Source organism: Phyllobates terribilis, unplaced genomic scaffold (genome assembly GCF_046119375.1).
Source record: "Phyllobates terribilis strain yellow unplaced genomic scaffold, ASM4611937v1 Scaffold_3__8_contigs__length_932513732, whole genome shotgun sequence".
Lineage (NCBI taxonomy): Eukaryota > Metazoa > Chordata > Amphibia > Anura > Dendrobatidae > Phyllobates > Phyllobates terribilis.
In genome coordinates, this window is record NW_027362763.1 from 44,344,727 (window position 1) to 44,364,179 (window position 19,453).

Below are 19,453 nucleotides of genomic sequence, written 5' to 3' on the forward strand. Positions count from 1 at the left end.
ATAGTGTATGTGTTTTGCGCCGCTTGTATCAGATGTCTGCATTGGACTTTACATTGATGTAATAAAAGTATATTTTTATATTTAGAAACATATCTTTTGGGGTTTTTAATCGTTGGTGTTCCTCTATGATTATATATTAGTCTCGATTTTACCCTTGCTATTATAATATCCACAGGTGCAACTTACCGTTTGTCATGCATTGATTAGCATAAACATGCACCAGTTGAAAAGTATTATAATACGGGAATTCAGTAATTTAAGCTGAGTCTTTCAAAGACAACCAGTCATTTGCCATAAATATGTAACCTGGTGTAAAAGCCGCTGTTCTCCTGAATCCGGCGATGTTTTTCTTTTCTTCCTGCGCCTCTCCATTCCCGAGATAGGGCCTCCTGTTCCCAGTATATAAATCTAGCCTTGTTAGCCAACTAGGTGTGAACCTCAGCTCTTCTCTGTGGGTGTGTCCTTGAGAACCACACCTACTTGGCAGTTAATTTACAGTATATCCAGGAAAGAGATGGCCATAGCTCAGGAACGGAGAGGCGCAGGAAGAAAAGAAAAACATCGCCGGATTCAGGAGAACCGTGGCTTTTACACCAGACAAAAAACAAACAAACACATATTTAAGGCAAGTTACAGGTCCTGTTTAAAGGGATTGTCCACTTTGGAAAATTTCCCAATGAAAGTGATCACAAAGCGTTCTTGCCCTGGGACCCTCGTCGATCAGCTTTGTGAGGACAGAGCAGCAAGTATTCCGTTTTCCTGCAGCTCCCCCACAGGGGAAATGAAGTATTACACAGTGCCAAATGAAAAGAATAGCATGTCCATGTAGCGTATGGAAGCGCAGAGTCCTCCAGAGAAAGACTCTTTTTTTCTAACAGATTTGATTGACCGACAGGCGGTGCCTTAAAGTTGACGACTGATTTTGTGTTCTAGTTTTTAGCTCGGAGAAGTAGTCAGTCCCACAATGATTGGAGTGGTAGTTCAGGAGAATTTTTGTTAAAGTGCACACAATATATTAGACTGGAGCCAGCTCTTGGCCTAAGTGGCTCCACGTCACCTCGGCCCCCGATCCCCTGACACCAGCAGCCATCGCCCGGCTCCTCGCTTTGTTACTCTGCAGATGGTTGTGATGTCTCCGGGGATTACTCACCCCAGCATCGCCGGCTACATCCCGAAATAATGACTAAAGAATAGGAGGGAGGACTGTGAGGCCGTAATCAGTGAAGGACGGCGCCACATGCCACAAGGGCTTACAATGTGTCACTGCGGGCAGGACTGTCACACGGTGTCATCTCACACTGTGCTGGATTAATAGTTCACAGTGTCCCCATTATCAGTGCCAATCATTGTGCCCAGTAACAGTGCCAGGTAAAGTGCTCCAAAATAGTGTTTATTCCAGTGTCCTCATAACAGTGACGCCATAGCGCTACACAACAGTGCTCATCATAAGGTCATCATAACAGTGCCAGCTGTAGTGCCACATTACAGTACCAGTCATAGTGCCCCATAACAGTGCCAGCTGTAGAGCCCCATTACAGTACCAGTCATAGTGCCCCATAACAGTGCCAGCTGTAGAGCCCCATTACAGTACCAGTCATAGTGCCCCATAACAGTGCCAGCTGTAGAGCCCCATTACAGTACCAGTCATAGTGCCCCATAACAGTGCCAGCTGTAGTGCCCCATTACAGCACCAGTCATAGTGCCCCATAACAGTGCCAGCTGTAGAGCCCCATTACAGTACCAGTCATAGTGCCCCATAACAGTGTCAGCTGTAGTGCCCCATTACAGCACCAGTCATAGTGCCCCATAACAGTGCCAGCTGTAGTGCGCCATTACAGTAAAAGTCATAGTGCCCCATAACAGTGCCAGCTGTAGTGCCCCATTACAATACCAGTCATAGTGCCCCATAACAGAGCCAGCTGTAGTGCCACATTACAGCACCAGTCATAGTGCCCCATAACAGTGCCATCTGTAATGCCACATTACAGTACCAGTCATAGTGCCCCATAACAGTGCCAGCTGTAGTGCCCCATTACAGCACCAGTCATAGTGCCCCATAACAGTGCCAGCTGTAGTGCCACATTACAGCACCAGTCATAGTGCCCCATAACAGTGCCAGCTGTAGTGCCACATTACAGCACCAGTCATAGTGCCCCATAACAGTGCCAGCTGTAGTGCCACATTACAGTACCAGTCATAGTGCCCCATAACAGTGCCGGCTGTAGTGCCACATTACAGTACCAGTCATAGTGCCCCATAACAGTGCCAGCTGTAGTGCGCCATTACAGTACCAGTCATAGTGCCCCATAACAGTGCCAGCTGTAGTGCGCCATTATAGTACCAGTCATAGTGCCCCATAACAGAGCCAGCTGTAGTGCCACATTACACTACCAGTCATAGTGCCCCATAACAGTGCCAGCTGTAGTGCCACATTACACTACCAGTCATAGTGCCCCATAACAGTGCCAGCTGTAGTGCGCAATTACAGCACCAGTCATAGTGCCCCATAACAGTGCCAGCTGTAGTGCGCAATTACAGCACCAGTCATAGTGCCCCATAACAGTGCCAGTTGTAGTGCCCCATTACAGTACCAGTCATAGTGCCCCATAACAGAGCCAGCTGTAGTGCGCCATTAGAGCACCAGTCATAGTGCCCCATAACAGTGCCAGCTGTAGTGCTCCATTACAGTACCAGTCATAGTGCCCCATAACAGAGCCAGCTGTAGTGCGCCATTACAGCACCAGTCATAGTGCCCCATAACAGTGCCAGCTGTAGTGCCACATTACACTACCAGTCATAGTGCCCCATAACAGTGCCAGTTGTAGTGCCCCATTACAGTACCAGTCATAGTGCCCCATAACAGTGCCAGCTGTAGTGCGCCATTACAGCACCAGTCATAGTGCCCCATAACAGTGCCAGCTGTAGTGCCACATTACACTACCAGTCATAGTGCCCCATAACAGTGCCAGCTGTAGTGCCACATTACACTACCAGTCATAGTGCCCCATAACAGTGCCACCTGTAGTGCCACATTACACTACCAGTCATAGTGCCCCATAACAGTGCCAGCTGTAGTGCCACATTACACTACCAGTCATAGTGCCCCATAACAGTGCCAGTTGTAGTGCCCCATTACAGTACCAGTCATAGTGCCCCATAACAGTGCCAGCTGTAGTGCCACATTACAGCACCAGTCATAGTGCCCTATAACAGAGCCAGTTGTAGTGCCACATTACACTACCAGTCATAGTGCCCCATAACAGTGCCAGCTGTAGTGCCACATTACACTACCAGTCATAGTGCCCCATAACAGTGCCAGCTGTAGTGCCCCATTACAGCACCAGTCATAGTGCCCCATAACAGTGCCATCTGTAGTGCCACATTACAGCACCAGTCATAGTGCCCCATAACAGTGCCAGCTGTAGTGCCACATTACAGCACCAGTCATAGTGCCCCATAACAGTGCCAGCTGTAGTGCCACATTACAGCACCAGTCATAGTGCCCCATAACAGTGCCAGCTGTAGTGCCACATTACAGTACCAGTCATAGTGCCCCATAACAGTGCCGGCTGTAGTGCGCCATTACAGTACCAGTCATAGTGCCCCATAACAGTGCCAGCTGTAGTGCGCCATTATAGTACCAGTCATAGTGCCCCATAACAGAGCCAGCTGTAGTGCCACATTACACTACCAGTCATAGTGCCCCATAACAGTGCCAGCTGTAGTGCGCAATTACAGCACCAGTCACTGTAGTGCCACATTACAGCACCAGTCATAGTGCCCCATAACAGTGCCAGCTGTAGTGCCACATTACACTACCAGTCATAGTGCCCCATAACAGTGCCAGTTGTAGTGCCCCATTACAGTACCAGTCATAGTGCCCCATAACAGAGCCAGCTGTAGTGCGCCATTACAGCACCAGTCATAGTGCCCCATAACAGTGCCAGCTGTAGTGCCACATTACAGCACCAGTCATAGTGCCCCATAACAGAGCCAGTTGTAGTGCCACATTACACTACCAGTCATAGTGCCCCATAACAGTGCCAGCTGTAGTGCCACATTACACTACCAGTCATAGTGCCCCATAACAGAGCCAGCTGTAGTGCGCCATTACAGCACCAGTCATAGTGCCCCATAACAGTACCAGCTGTAGTGCCACATTACACTACCAGTCATAGTGCCCCATAACAGTGCCAGTTGTAGTGCCCCATTACAGTACCAGTCATAGTGCCCCATAACAGTGCCAGCTGTAGTGCGCCATTACAGCACCAGTCATAGTGCCCCATAACAGTGCCAGCTGTAGTGCCACATTACACTACCAGTCATAGTGCCCCATAACAGTGCCAGCTGTAGTGCCACATTACACTACCAGTCATAGTGCCCCATAACAGTGCCACCTGTAGTGCCACATTACACTACCAGTCATAGTGCCCCATAACAGTGCCAGCTGTAGTGCCACATTACACTACCAGTCATAGTGCCCCATAACAGTGCCAGTTGTAGTGCCCCATTACAGTACCAGTCATAGTGCCCCATAACAGTGCCAGCTGTAGTGCCACATTACAGCACCAGTCATAGTGCCCTATAACAGAGCCAGTTGTAGTGCCACATTACACTACCAGTCATAGTGCCCCATAACAGTGCCAGCTGTAGTGCCACATTACACTACCAGTCATAGTGCCCCATAACAGTGCCAGCTGTAGTGCCCCATTACAGCACCAGTCATAGTGCCCCATAACAGTGCCATCTGTAGTGCCACATTACAGCACCAGTCATAGTGCCCCATAACAGTGCCAGCTGTAGTGCCACATTACAGCACCAGTCATAGTGCCCCATAACAGTGCCAGCTGTAGTGCCACATTACAGCACCAGTCATAGTGCCCCATAACAGTGCCAGCTGTAGTGCCACATTACAGTACCAGTCATAGTGCCCCATAACAGTGCCGGCTGTAGTGCGCCATTACAGTACCAGTCATAGTGCCCCATAACAGTGCCAGCTGTAGTGCGCCATTATAGTACCAGTCATAGTGCCCCATAACAGAGCCAGCTGTAGTGCCACATTACACTACCAGTCATAGTGCCCCATAACAGTGCCAGCTGTAGTGCGCAATTACAGCACCAGTCACTGTAGTGCCACATTACAGCACCAGTCATAGTGCCCCATAACAGTGCCAGCTGTAGTGCCACATTACACTACCAGTCATAGTGCCCCATAACAGTGCCAGTTGTAGTGCCCCATTACAGTACCAGTCATAGTGCCCCATAACAGAGCCAGCTGTAGTGCGCCATTACAGCACCAGTCATAGTGCCCCATAACAGTGCCAGCTGTAGTGCCACATTACAGCACCAGTCATAGTGCCCCATAACAGAGCCAGTTGTAGTGCCACATTACACTACCAGTCATAGTGCCCCATAACAGTGCCAGCTGTAGTGCCACATTACACTACCAGTCATAGTGCCCCATAACAGTGCCAGCTGTAGTGCCCCATTACAGTACCAGTCATAGTGCCCCATAACAGAGCCAGCTGTAGTGCCACATTACACTACCAGTTATAGTGCCCCATAACAGTGCCAGCTGTAGTGCCCCATTACAGCACCAGTCATAGTGCCCCATAACAGTGCCAGCTGTAGTGCCACATTACAGTACCAGTCATAGTGCCCCATAACAGTGCCGGCTGTAGTGCGCCATTACAGTACCAGTCATAGTGCCCCATAACAGTGCCAGCTGTAGTGCGCCATTACAGCACCAGTCATAGTGCCCCATAACAGTGCCAGCTGTAGTGCCATATTACAGTACCAGTCATAGTGCCCCATAACAGTGCCAGCTGTAGTGCCACATTACAGCACCAGTCATAGTGCCCCATAACAGTGCCAGCTGTAGTGCCACATTACACTACCAGCCATAGTGCCCCATAACAGAGCCAGCTGTAGTGCCACATTACAGTACCAGTCATAGTGCCCCATAACAGTGCCAGCTGTAGTGCTCCATTACAGTACCAGTCATAGTGCCCCATAACAGTGCCAGCTGTAGTGCGCCATTACAGCACCAGTCATAGTGCCCCATAACAGTGCCAGCTGTAGTGCGCCATTACAGCACCAGTCATAGTGCCCCATAACAGTGCCAGCTGTAGTGCCCCATTACACTACCAGTCATAGTGCCCCATAACAGTGCCAGCTGTAGTGCCATATTACAGTACCAGTCATAGTGCCCCATAACAGTGCCAGCTGTAGTGCCATATTACAGTACCAGTCATAGTGCCCCATAACAGTGCCAGCTGTAGTGCCCCATTACAGCACCAGTCATAGTGCCCCATAACAGTGCCAGCTGTAGTGCCACATTACAGTACCAGTCATAGTGCCCCATAACAGTGCCGGCTGTAGTGCACCATTACAGCACCAGTCATAGTGCCCCATAACAGTGCCAGCTGTAGTGCCATATTACAGTACCAGTCATAGTGCCCCATAACAGTGCCAGCTGTAGTGCCACATTACAGCACCAGTCATAGTGCCCCATAACAGTGCCAGCTGTAGTGCCACATTACAGTACCAGTCATAGTGCCCCATAACAGTGCCGGCTGTAGTGCACCATTACAGCACCAGTCATAGTGCCCCATAACAGTGCCAGCTGTAGTGCGCCATTACAGTACCAGTCATAGTGCCCCATAAGAGAGCCAGCTGTAGTGCCATATTACAGTACCAGTCATAGTGCCCCATAACAGTGCCAGCTGTAGTGCCACATTACACTACCAGTCATAGTGCCCCATAACAGTGCCAGCTGTAGTGCCACATTACAGTACCAGTCATAGTGCCCCATAACAGAGCCAGCTGTAGTGCCATATTACAGTACCAGTCATAGTGCCCCATAACAGTGCCAGCTGTAGAGCCCCATTACACTACCAGTCATAGTGCCCCATAACAGTGCCAGCTGTAGAGCCCCATTGCACTACCAGTCATAGTGCCCCATAACAGTGCCAGCTGTAGTGCTCCATTACAGTACCAGTCATAGTGCCCCATAACAGTGCCAGCTGTAGTGCCCCATTACACTACCAGTCATAGTGCCCCATAACAGTGCCAGCTGTAGTGCCACATTACAGTACCAGTCATAGTGCCCCATAACAGTGCCAGCTGTAGTGCCACATTACAGTACCAGTCATAGTGCCCCATAACAGTGCCAGCTGTAGTGCCACATTACAGTACCAGTCATAGTGCCCCATAACAGTGTCAGCTGTAGTGCCACATTACAGTACCAGTCATAGTGCCCCATAACAGTGCCAGCTGTAGTGCCACATTACAGTACCAGTCATAGTGCCCCATAACAGTGCCAGCTGTAGTGCCACATTACACTACCAGTCATAGTGCCCCATAACAGAGCCAGCTGTAGTGCCCCATTACACTACCAGTCATAGTGCCCCATAACAGTGCCAGCTGTAGTGCTCCATTACAGTACCAGTCATAGTGCCCCATAACAGTGCCAGCTGTAGTGCCCCATTACAGTACCAGTCATAGTGCCCCATAACAGTGCCAGCTGTAGTGCCACATTACACTACCAGTCATAGTGCCCCATAACAGAGCCAGCTGTAGTGCTCCATTACAGTACCAGTCATAGTGCCCCATAACAGTGCCAGCTGTAGTGCCCCATTACACTACCAGTCATAGTGCCCCATAACAGTGCCAGCTGTAGTGCTCCATTACAGTACCAGTCATAGTGCCCCATAACAGTGCCAGCTGTAGTGCCCCATTACACTACCAGTCATAGTGCCCCATAACAGTGCCAGCTGTAGTGCCACATTACAGTACCAGTCATAGTGCCCCATAACAGTGCCAGCTGTAGTGCCACATTACAGTACCAGTCATAGTGCCCCATAACAGTGTCAGCTGTAGTGCCACATTACAGTACCAGTCATAGTGCCCCATAACAGTGCCAGCTGTAGTGCCACATTACACTACCAGTCATAGTGCCCCATAACAGAGCCAGCTGTAGTGCCACATTAAAGTACCAGTCATAGTGCCCCATAACAGTGCCAGCTGTAGTGCCCCATTACACTACCAGTCATAGTGCCCCATAACAGTGCCAGCTGTAGTGCCACATTACACTACCAGTCATAGTGCCCCATAACAGAGCCAGCTGTAGTGCCCCATTACACTACCAGTCATAGTGCCCCATAACAGTGCCAGCTGTAGTGCTCCATTACAGTACCAGTCATAGTGCCCCATAACAGTGCCAGCTGTAGTGCCCCATTACAGTACCAGTCATAGTGCCCCATAACAGTGCCAGCTGTAGTGCCACATTACACTACCAGTCATAGTGCCCCATAACAGAGCCAGCTGTAGTGCTCCATTACAGTACCAGTCATAGTGCCCCATAACAGTGCCAGCTGTAGTGCCCCATTACACTACCAGTCATAGTGCCCCATAACAGTGCCAGCTGTAGTGCTCCATTACAGTACCAGTCATAGTGCCCCATAACAGTGCCAGCTGTAGTGCCCCATTACACTACCAGTCATACTGCCCCATAACAGTGCCAGCTGTAGTGCCACATTACAGTACCAGTCATAGTGCCCCATAACAGTGCCAGCTGTAGTGCCACATTACAGTACCAGTCATAGTGCCCCATAACAGTGTCAGCTGTAGTGCCACATTACAGTACCAGTCATAGTGCCCCATAACAGTGCCAGCTGTAGTGCCACATTACACTACCAGTCATAGTGCCCCATAACAGAGCCAGCTGTAGTGCCACATTAAAGTACCAGTCATAGTGCCCCATAACAGTGCCAGCTGTAGTGCCCCATTACACTACCAGTCATAGTGCCCCATAACAGTGCCAGCTGTAGTGCCACATTACACTACCAGTCATAGTGCCCCATAACAGAGCCAGCTGTAGTGCCCCATTACACTACCAGTCATAGTGCCCCATAACAGTGTCAGCTGTAGTGCTCCATTACAGTACCAGTCATAGTGCCCCATAACAGTGCCAGCTGTAGTGCCCCATTACAGTACCAGTCATAGTGCCCCATAACAGTGCCAGCTGTAGTGCCCCATTACAGTACCAGTCATAGTGCCCCATAACAGTGCCAGCTGTAGAGCCCCATTACACTACCAGTCATAGTGCCCCATAACAGTGCCAGCTGTAGTGCCACATTACACTACCAGTCATAGTGCCCCATTACAGTACCAGTCATAGTGCCCCATAACAGTGCCAGCTGTAGTGCCACATTACAGTACCAGTCATAGTGCGCCATAACAGTGTCAGCTGTAGTGCCACATTACAGTACCAGTCATAGTGCCCCATAACAGTGCCAGCTGTAGTGCCACATTACACTACCAGTCATAGTGCCCCATAACAGTGCCAGCTGTAGTGCCACATTACAGTACCAGTCATAGTGCCCCATAACAGTGCCAGCTGTAGTGCCACATTACAGTACCAGTCATAGTGCCCCATAACAGTGTCAGCTGTAGTGCCACATTACAGTACCAGTCATAGTGCCCCATAACAGTGCCAGCTGTAGTGCCACATTACACTACCAGTCATAGTGCCCCATAACAGAGCCAGCTGTAGTGCCACATTAAAGTACCAGTCATAGTGCCCCATAACAGTGCCAGCTGTAGTGCCCCATTACACTACCAGTCATAGTGCCCCATAACAGTGCCAGCTGTAGTGCCACATTACACTACCAGTCATAGTGCCCCATAACAGAGCCAGCTGTAGTGCCCCATTACACTACCAGTCATAGTGCCCCATAACAGAGCCAGCTGTAGTGCCACATTAAAGTACCAGTCATAGTGCCCCATAACAGTGCCAGCTGTAGTGCCCCATTACAGTACCCGTCATAGTGCCCCATAACAGTGCCAGCTGTAGTGCCACATTACACTACCAGTCATAGTGCCCCATAACAGAGCCAGCTGTAGTGCCCCATTACACTACCAGTCATAGTGCCCCATAACAGTGCCAGCTGTAGTGCTCCATTACAGTACCAGTCATAGTGCCCCATAACAGTGCCAGCTGTAGTGCCCCATTACAGTACCAGTCATAGTGCCCCATAACAGTGCCAGCTGTAGTGCCCCATTACAGTACCAGTCATAGTGCCCCATAACAGTGCCAGCTGTAGAGCCCCATTACACTACCAGTCATAGTGCCCCATAACAGAGCCAGCTGTAGTGCCACATTACACTACCAGTCATAGTGCCCCATAACAGTGCCAGCTGTAGTGCCACATTACAGTACCAGTCATAGTGCCCCATAACAGTGCCAGCTGTAGAGCCCCATTACACTACCAGTCATAGTGCCCCATAACAGAGCCAGCTGTAGTGCCACATTACACTACCAGTCATAGTGCCCCATTACAGTACCAGTCATAGTGCCCCATAACAGTGCCAGCTGTAGTGCCACATTACACTACCAGTCATAGTGCCCCATAACAGTGCCAGCTGTAGTGCCCCATTACAGTACCAGTCATAGTGCCCCATAACAGTGCCAGCTGTAGAGCCCCATTACACTACCAGTCATAGTGCCCCATAACAGAGCCAGCTGTAGTGCCACATTACACTACCAGTCATAGTGCCCCATTACAGTACCAGTCATAGTGCCCCATAACAGTGCCAGCTGTAGTGCCACATTACACTACCAGTCATAGTGCCCCATAACAGAGCCAGCTGTAGTGCCCCATTACAGTACCAGTCATAGTGCCCCATAACAGAGCCAGCTGTAGTGCCACATTACACTACCAGTCATAGTGCCCCATAACAGAGCCAGCTGTAGTGCCACATTACACTACCAGTCATAGTGCCCCATAACAGAGCCAGCTGTAGTGCTCCATTACAGTACCAGTCATAGTGCCCCATTACAGTACCAGTCATAGTGCCCCATAACAGTGCCAGCTGTAGTGCTCCATTACAGTACCAGTCATAGTGCCCCATTACACTACCAGTCATAGTGCCCCATAACAGTGCCAGCTGTAGTGCCCCATTACAGTACCAGTCATAGTGCCCCATAACAGTGCCAGCTGTAGTGCCACATAATAATGACTTTATTACAGTGCCAGTCATAGTGCTGTACGACATTATATAATACCGTACTATATAGCAGTGCCTGCCAGCTTCTTTAGTAGCCGAGCAGACAGAATCTCACCTGATAGGATTAGGTACGTCATGTCAGTAAGCATTATCACATATCACAGGCTTAGATACAGTAGCTCAGCAGCACATTATAGGATATAGATATTCAGAGATATTACAATGATGGGGGGTGTAGTTATTTTACTCACTTTGCTGGTGCTCAGGTCACTTTCCCATGTCCCCTTACATATATTCGCTGTGTAATCCCAGCCTCATACACCGCTTCAGGGGGCCACAGTAATGGGGTCTGGGGCGAGCAGACGGACAACACTGAGAGGTTTCAGAACTTTGGAATCCGGTGGTTTCAGTAGATTTAGGAAATTTAAAAAGGATCAGTCACCAGATTGCACAATACAAACTGCTTGCATTATTAAATAGATCTATTAGACCTGATGATACTTTTGAATTTACTGTGAAAATCCATGTCAGAATGCCCTTATGATATCTTTGCAAACGTTTACTGACCCAACATTGAAATGGGCAATTTTTCAAGTGCAAAAACTTTAAAAAAGGATTATGTAGCCATTATGACGTGGATTATTAAAGCAAGTACACCAGCTTCACTTTCCTGGATTCCACAAAAAACGCCTTAACAGAAGTTCTCTGCTTTGGATAATTCCCCTTTTTCAATAGGGCCCCTAGTGCTAAAATCAACTGTCTGTCCGGCCGCTGGGTCCCCCAAGGATCACCTGTAATCTAGAGACTAAGGAAGAAGTTTTTGATTTCACAGCAGCGCCCCCCACAGTTAACATAAACCATTACACCGTTCTCATTGAAATCCATTAGACAATTGCTGGCCACGGAGGGCTGACGGTATATTCAGGTATATTCATACAGAATCCGAAGAGTGCAGTAAGGACTCTACTAAAACAGTAGTCATCACAGCAGTCACATGTGGTCATCACCTGTTGTCATCATTGTATTGGTCAACTTCTAACTTTTAATCTATCCAGGGACCTCACCTGCCAAGATGAACACTCCAACAAGGATGAGGAAGACCAGTAAGTAGAGTCCGACCACTGCGTACTTCAGAGCTGCGATCGACCCCAGCTGCCCGCAGCGCCGTGATTTCCTTCCATTTGTTGGACCTGCAGATAAAGAAAAGGCATTATCTATCCATACCATAATGGTAGCCGGTGGCCATACATGTGTGAGGTGGTTGACCGCTTGCTGTGTTCCCCCCCGAAGACATTAAATGCTACTGTGGTACAGAATATGTAGGATGTTATTAATGTTTTGTTCCTGACCTGATGTGTTTTCTTGCGGTAACAAGTGTTAATTTTCCTGTGGGCTGCAGTACTAACCAACGGCCAAAAGATGTCACTGTCTTCCTTTCCACTCTTGTACAGAACTGGTTGAAAGTTTAAGTTCTGCCCAGCGACAGATAACAGGGACAGAGTTAACTGTAAGGACGGCCCATAGTGGGTAGGAGCATTGGGAATCTCTGGTTAGTTTCAGAAACAGGAAACAGTTAGCGAAGTGGAGTCTGGAGTGAGGATCTAAAGAACAGAGCTCATGTGAAGTGAGCTGAGAGGCACAAGGCGGTAAGAATCATTAAGGAACTGTAGACGCGACTGAGATCCAGTTCAGCAGGCAAGTGGGTGAAACCTATTTGCGGGAGGATTAAAGGAAGAAGTGAGTCCAGTGTTGGCCAGACGTGGGAGGCCCTATATAGAAGGGTCTTGCCCAGCTGAGGACACGGTAGAGGGAACACGGCTCCAAGGGAGACCCTTGTTAACAGATCACATGCGGCTGTTTGGGTGCGGGGTTCACAGCGTAACATATCGACCCGTGTGTCCCTGCATCGTGAAGATGGAGGTTTATCTGATTTGCTCTGCTGGTTTACCGTCCACATGTAAAGTGCTGTCGACTGAAACCGATAAGAATGCACCTCTGTATGCGACAGAAGAAGTTGTAAAGTGTACACCCCTGCTGCCATGTGCACCTAAGTGTGTTTCCTAATGTCCTTGTCTTGAAGTCTAATGAACCTGGTGAGAAGTGCAATGGGACTGGCCTGAAGGTGAAGGTACCAGTAGCAACACTGCTAGCATACACACACATCCAGAACGCTCGTTTTGTCTGTAACGTGCCAGGGTGTCGGACTCATGTCGGACTCACCAAAGGCTACCACCTTAGGCACCGTTACGCATGTGTAAATTGGGCAGTAATGAATCAAATTTGTTAAGAAAAATGGCAAAACTTTTGGAATTCCCAAAAATTAATTGCATTGCTCTCTTGCTGTCCTTATAAAGTCTCTGCAGCAGCTTTCCAGTCCTCCCGAGTCGTCTTCGGTTCTTCTTGCCTCCTTGAGGCATGTGGCCACACCACTGGTAAAGCCAATCACTGGCCTCAGTGTCAGAAGAACCCAAGACCGACATGGAGGACAGGTGAGCATTAAATGTTTAATTACATTTAAACCCCTCACCTCCACCCTGTTTATTGTTCTTCTGGGTCTGTAGAGACCTCACTGCACAAGAAACATCTTTTGAAGAACTTTCGATTCAAAACTAATCTGCTCGAAATAAATTTTGAGAGATTTGTTATTTGGAATTGAGGATGGACGGCTTCAATTTCCATTATCTGCCAATCAAATTGGCTCAACTTTGATCATATATCTTAGCTAGAAAAATCCCCGATGATAAACTGATCGCAGGTTATCCTACCCCTGCGATCATCAATGATCAGAGCAGGCACCACCACTGGAGAACCAGAGAACTACATGGTAGGTGCACCATCACTGGAGAACCAGAGAACTACATGGTAGGTGCACCACCACTGGAGAACCAGAGAACTACATGGTAGGTGCACCATCACTGGAGAACCAGAGAACTACATGGTAGGTGCACCATCACTGGAGAACCAGAGAACTACATGGTAGGTGCACCATCACTGGAGAACCAGAGAACTACATGGTAGGTGCACCATCACTGGAGAACCAGAGAACTACATGGTAGGTGCACCATCACTGGAGAACCAGAGAACTACATGGTAGGTGCACCATCACTGGAGAACCAGAGAACTACATAGTAGGTGCACCATCACTGGAGAACCAGAGAACTACATGGTAGGTGCACCACCACTGGAGAACCAGAGAACTACATGGTAGGTGCACCATCACTGGAGAACCAGAGAACTACATGGTAGGTGCACCATCACTGGAGAACCAGAGAACTACATGGTAGGTGCACCATCACTGGAGAACCAGAGAACTACATGGTAGGTGCACCACCACTGGAGAACCAGAGAACTACATGGTAGGTGCACCATCACTGGAGAACCAGAGAACTACATGGTAGGTGCACCATCACTGGAGAACCAGAGAACTACATGGTAGGTGCACCATCATTGGTGCATTGGATCCTCCAGAACAAAAGATGCCCTTTGGGTTTTCTGAATTAGAACACCTCTTTAAGGTCCAATCTCCTATAGTTGAGATTCACTCTTGCATGTTCCCAGCTATGAAGCTGGGGATATTCAGGATCGGAGCCCCAGACATTGCTCAGCTCCATATGTTATGCCCTAATGTAATCAAATCTAATGTAGCACATATTAGTTCTGCCTGTATCCCGAGCGCTAAATCCCTTCATCTGAACTTCATTATCAAATAATGAAAATTCCCAAAGAGTGAAACGCGTGGTGTAAATGTAATATGCCGCTATTGTTTCGACTTGATTGAATTAAATAATGGAGCTGATACAGGAAATAAAATATCATTAGAAAGTCAAATCTCTGCGGCTCTCGTTCCTCGCTCTTAATAGATTGGCCAACCTATAAAACGCGTCGGGTAAAAATGAAAAACCAAAAGACCACAAAAGGGAAACAGATGTAGAGCTCGGAATAAAAAAAAAAAAAACCTCAGTAAATTGTGGTTGGGACGTATTTCCAATTTTAATCTACAAAAGATGTCCAGAATTCCAACCTGAAATATATGGAGACACCTTCCATGAGCCGTATATTACACCGGTGACAGCAGAGGAGGCTGCGCACGTCTCATATCTGCCTATACGTGTGATCGGACGTCCCATAAATCTGCTGACAGTCACATAACGTCCCAATTATTGAGCCCCCCCTGATGACCCCTATAGAAAATGTACACAGTATGTATCAATCAGCCATTGCTAAGGTTCCCTTACTCTCGTATAAAGGGTCTGTGGATTGAAAAAAAACGTATAAAACGTGTTTATAAAAGGATGTAAAATAAAGAAAAAACATTGTAATGGATCAAGGTTGGCATCAGATATGTATGGTGAATGGACGGACATATGGTCCATGACGAGACCTCCGTAAAAGTCATCTCCTGTTGCTCAAAAGTGAGTATGGGTGGGTGCACACTGGCATTAATGGAGACCCCTGATCACTAGTGATTGAGCAGCTCAGATCACTAAATCACAATCACATCCTTCTCTCCCCTGGCATCATCCGGAGACCCCCTTACACATTAGCTGTTGGCCAATCCTGCTGATATTGGTGGCTTTGGTTGACAGACTATAGGATATGAATGGCCTCCTGACATTTTCCCCCCGACGCATGATGTCTAGGGAGGGAAGGATCTGGCTCATCAGACTTCCAATGGCCGACCCTTTTGTTCTCTGTGAGATTTGCCACTGCCAGAGAAGTCAGGACCAGGCTCCTATTGAGAACACACAAAGCGTTCCTGTGTACGGAGGATGCAGGAACAATTGTCGGCTGACAGCTTTCTATTGTGTATGGGGCTTTACATGGGAAGACCAATAGACCAGACAAGAAGACTGTATCCTACGACATTCCTACAAAAACATTGTTTCTCATGTAAAACAGTAAGATGTAATGCAGTATACATATGTAGCACCCTGAGGATTCGGCTGCTACAGGGGTATTGCACCTCAACCCAGAGGTGTGATATTCCACTCCCGGGTAAGGATGGAGTGTGGAACTGAGCTCAGAAAGCTGCATGCACTACACACATCCAATTTCCGAGGAGCAGACCAACGGTACTCCCACTTAGAAATGTGCAGGTACGACCGAGTCTGTTCCTGGCTGGAGTGGGAGGGGGGTGGTACATCCCAGTAGTGTAGGGGCAGATAGGGGGAGCAGCCTGGGTAAAGATAGGAGCTCATTGGGTGCTGGTCACCTGAGCTCACACATAGAGGGAGTATTTAAGGTGGGCACCATCTAAGATCAGGGTCAGTCAGTCAGTCTTTGCAGAGGAGTCAGTCTGTGAGAAGCAGTGGAAGAGAGCAGAGAGCAGAGCAGCCCCAGAGAGAGAGAGGAGAGAAAGAGAGACCCAGAGGGGGAAACAAGAAGGAACTCTGAGAACCCACATACAAACCTAGGGTGAAGAGTTGGCAATAGGGTACCGGATCCCAAACTGGTGGGGGCTAAAGCATACCCCAGCCAGAGACCGGAGGCCGTGGGCAGGATCTGCCACGGCCACCCACCACATCTACCCTGAAGGCAAACCACGTGTAGGGTCAGGGAACCCAAGGCCAAGGGTCTCCCAACAGAAGGCCCAAGGGAGCTGGACCTAGGTGGATCCCTGGTGGGGACGGCCAGAAGAAAGGACAAGAAGGAGGGCTCAGGGACACGCTCCGGACTTGCTTGGGGGTTGGCTGAATCCAGGACCTGGTGGACGCAGCACGGCTCGGGTGGTCACTCAAGGCCGGAGTGACCGGAATATCTGCAGTAAGTAAACACCCTGAACTGCACAACCCGACTCTGTCTTTAATTAACATCTACGCTGCACCACCACAACCCCCATCCTCTGCACCTGACCCCCTGAGGCCATACCCCTCCCGTTGGGGGTTATACTATCTAAAGCTGCACCAATACCATCAGCCTCAGCGGACCCTGCTGCAGCGGCGGCCGTAGTGACCACAATCCAACGGGTGGCGTAGTCGACATAACGAACTTTATAACATCTGTAGGACTGCCACATACTCTGAGCTTGACACCCTGGGCACGGACCGGGTCACAGCCACTCGGAGACTACAACCCCCCATCTGATCCGGCTCCGGGTATTCCCCTAAAGAATATGGCCCAGGGGGCGCGTCACATACAGTATACAGCGCTGTGCAAAAGTGCAAAAGTCAGGGGTAGAAGATAGGCTGGAAAGTAAGAAGCTTTCAAACATAGAAGAGTTAATAGTTTATTATTAGCAATTAACAACATGAAAAGGAAACAAAAGAGAAAGGTAAATCACATCAATACTTGGTGACCGCCTGTCGCCTCCATCATCAGTATCTGCTGACCGCACATCGCCTCCATCATCAGTATCTGGTGACCGTCCGTCGCCTCCATCATCAGTATCTGCTGACCGCCCGTCGCCTCTATCATCAGTATCTGGTGACCGCCCGTCGCCTCCATCATCAGTATCTGGTGACCACCCGTCACCTCCATCATCAGTATCTGCTGACCGCCCATCACCTCCATCATCAATATCTGGTGACCGCCTGTCGCCTCCATCATCAGTATCTGGTGACCGCCCGTCGCCTCCATCATCAGTATCTGGTGACCGCTCAACGCCTCTTTCATCAGTGTCCGGTGACCGCCCGTCGCCTCCATCATCAGTATCTGGTGACCGCTCAACGCCTCTTTCATCAGTGTCCGGTGACCGCCCGTCGCCTCCATCCTCAGTATCTGGTGACCGCCCGTCGCCTCCATCCTCAGTATCTGGTGATCGCCCGACACCTCCATCACTTCTGCTCGTCACTTGTACGCAGTTTATGAAGGATCTCGGCAGGAGGTTGTTCCAAACATCTTGGAGACCTGACTCCAGATCTTCTGTGTATGAGGCTTGAGCGGATCCTTCTGTCTCTTCATGTGATCCCAGACAGACGGGATGATGTGAGATCAGGGCTCTGTGAGGCCGGATCATCACCCCCAGGACTTCTCATTCTTAATGACATTGTCTGGATGTTTGGGGTCATTGTCTGGCTGCAGAATAAATTTGGAACCATTCAGATACCTCCCTGATGGTATCACAGGATCTGCCTGAACGTCTAATAAGACACCCCCTTTACCATTTATTGACCACCAGGAATAATTAATTAGACAATAATCCACCTTTCCGAGCTCTGTAGTGGCTGATGTTGTCCGAGAAGTGTTCAGTTAGTATGAGAAGAGGAGAATAATGCAGGGACCAGACACCTTTGATGGTGGCTTATCTCCCATGGGAACAAAGGACTGTGCAAGTTTAAATCCAACATGCCCGATCTTACTTTCCCTGACATTGACCATTGGGGCAGTGTAAGGACTTACAGAAACGAGAGAGTTCAGCTGACTTTCCAATGATGTGTATGAACACCTTAAAATCCTGATAGAAGGGGTCCTGGACCCTATAAGGTGACCCTCTATTTGCCAAAATGTAATCGTTGCTCGCATGCTTAAGTATATTTTTGGATTTTTTGGAGCGATTCTTTCAGTTTTTCCAGCACTTTTGTGTTGATATTATGGCGCCCCTGAGGGTTCAGTCGCCACAGGGGTACTGCACCTCAGAACGAGGTGTGGTATCTCCTCTACCAGGTAAGGATGGAGTACCTCACAGGATCCCAACCACACACTCAACACTACACCACTCCAGTTCTGAAGGGGGCCTAAAGCACCATAGTGCTGCCCATGGCCTGAATGGAGGAGTTGGGGGGAACCAAAGTTAGGGGGAACCACGTAGTGAGTGAGGGTGGAGGAAGCACTTAATTAGAATCATATATAACTGGAGGCCATCTTTATAACAAGGTCTTTGGTCGTGGGTCTTTGGGACGGCAAGTCAGCACAAGGCTGCAGCCGGCTGAGAGGTCCACGGTTCCCGGTCTCAGGCCTCGAGACAGGGGGTTGGGGCAGAGTTATAACAGGCTCTGTCCCCGGTCAGAGTCCAATCAAGTAGGCCCAGGAGGGGAGCAGAGGAGATAGGCTCCACAGACGAAAGGATCTCAGGGGGTGCGGACGGAGCGGAGTCGCCACCTGCATACCTTATTCTGGCCCAGCCAGAGAGACCCTGCCGCAAAAGGGGGTACCGGTCCCCGATTATCTGACTTTGCACTTCACGTCTCTGTCGGAAAAGTCCGGAGGCTTATGTGGATCCCAGGGGGATACAGAGGGAGCGGAGTTGCCACCTGTATGCCCTAATCTGAGTTTATCCAGAGGGACCCGGCCTTACGCCACGTTCTCACCACAAGTCACCAAAAAGGGCACCCAGTCGGTCCGGGAGCTACACGTTACCCATAAGGGACATCGCAGTACCCATACGAGATTCAGTGGGGGACACAAGGCGGGAGAAGTTCAACAAGAGAGGAACACACTAGAGCGGGGGTCCTGTTAAGCGCTCTTGAACTACCTGGAGTGTGCTGAACCCCACCCTGGCGGCCGC

The 19,453-nt window shown here is 49.2% G+C and overlaps 1 protein-coding gene across 2 annotated transcripts in view; it reads right to left on the reverse strand.

Moving 5' to 3' along the window:
- The window catches only part of SCARA5 (scavenger receptor class A member 5), an 813,283-nt gene that overhangs the window by 684,053 nt on the left and 109,777 nt on the right, over window positions 1-19,453 (reverse strand). For both annotated transcript variants that reach the window (XM_073673833.1, XM_073673832.1), the window contains exon 3: window positions 12,075-12,200. In XM_073673833.1, the coding sequence (XP_073529934.1) occupies window positions 12,075-12,200 (126 nt within the window). The remainder of the gene's footprint in view (window positions 1-12,074; window positions 12,201-19,453) is intronic.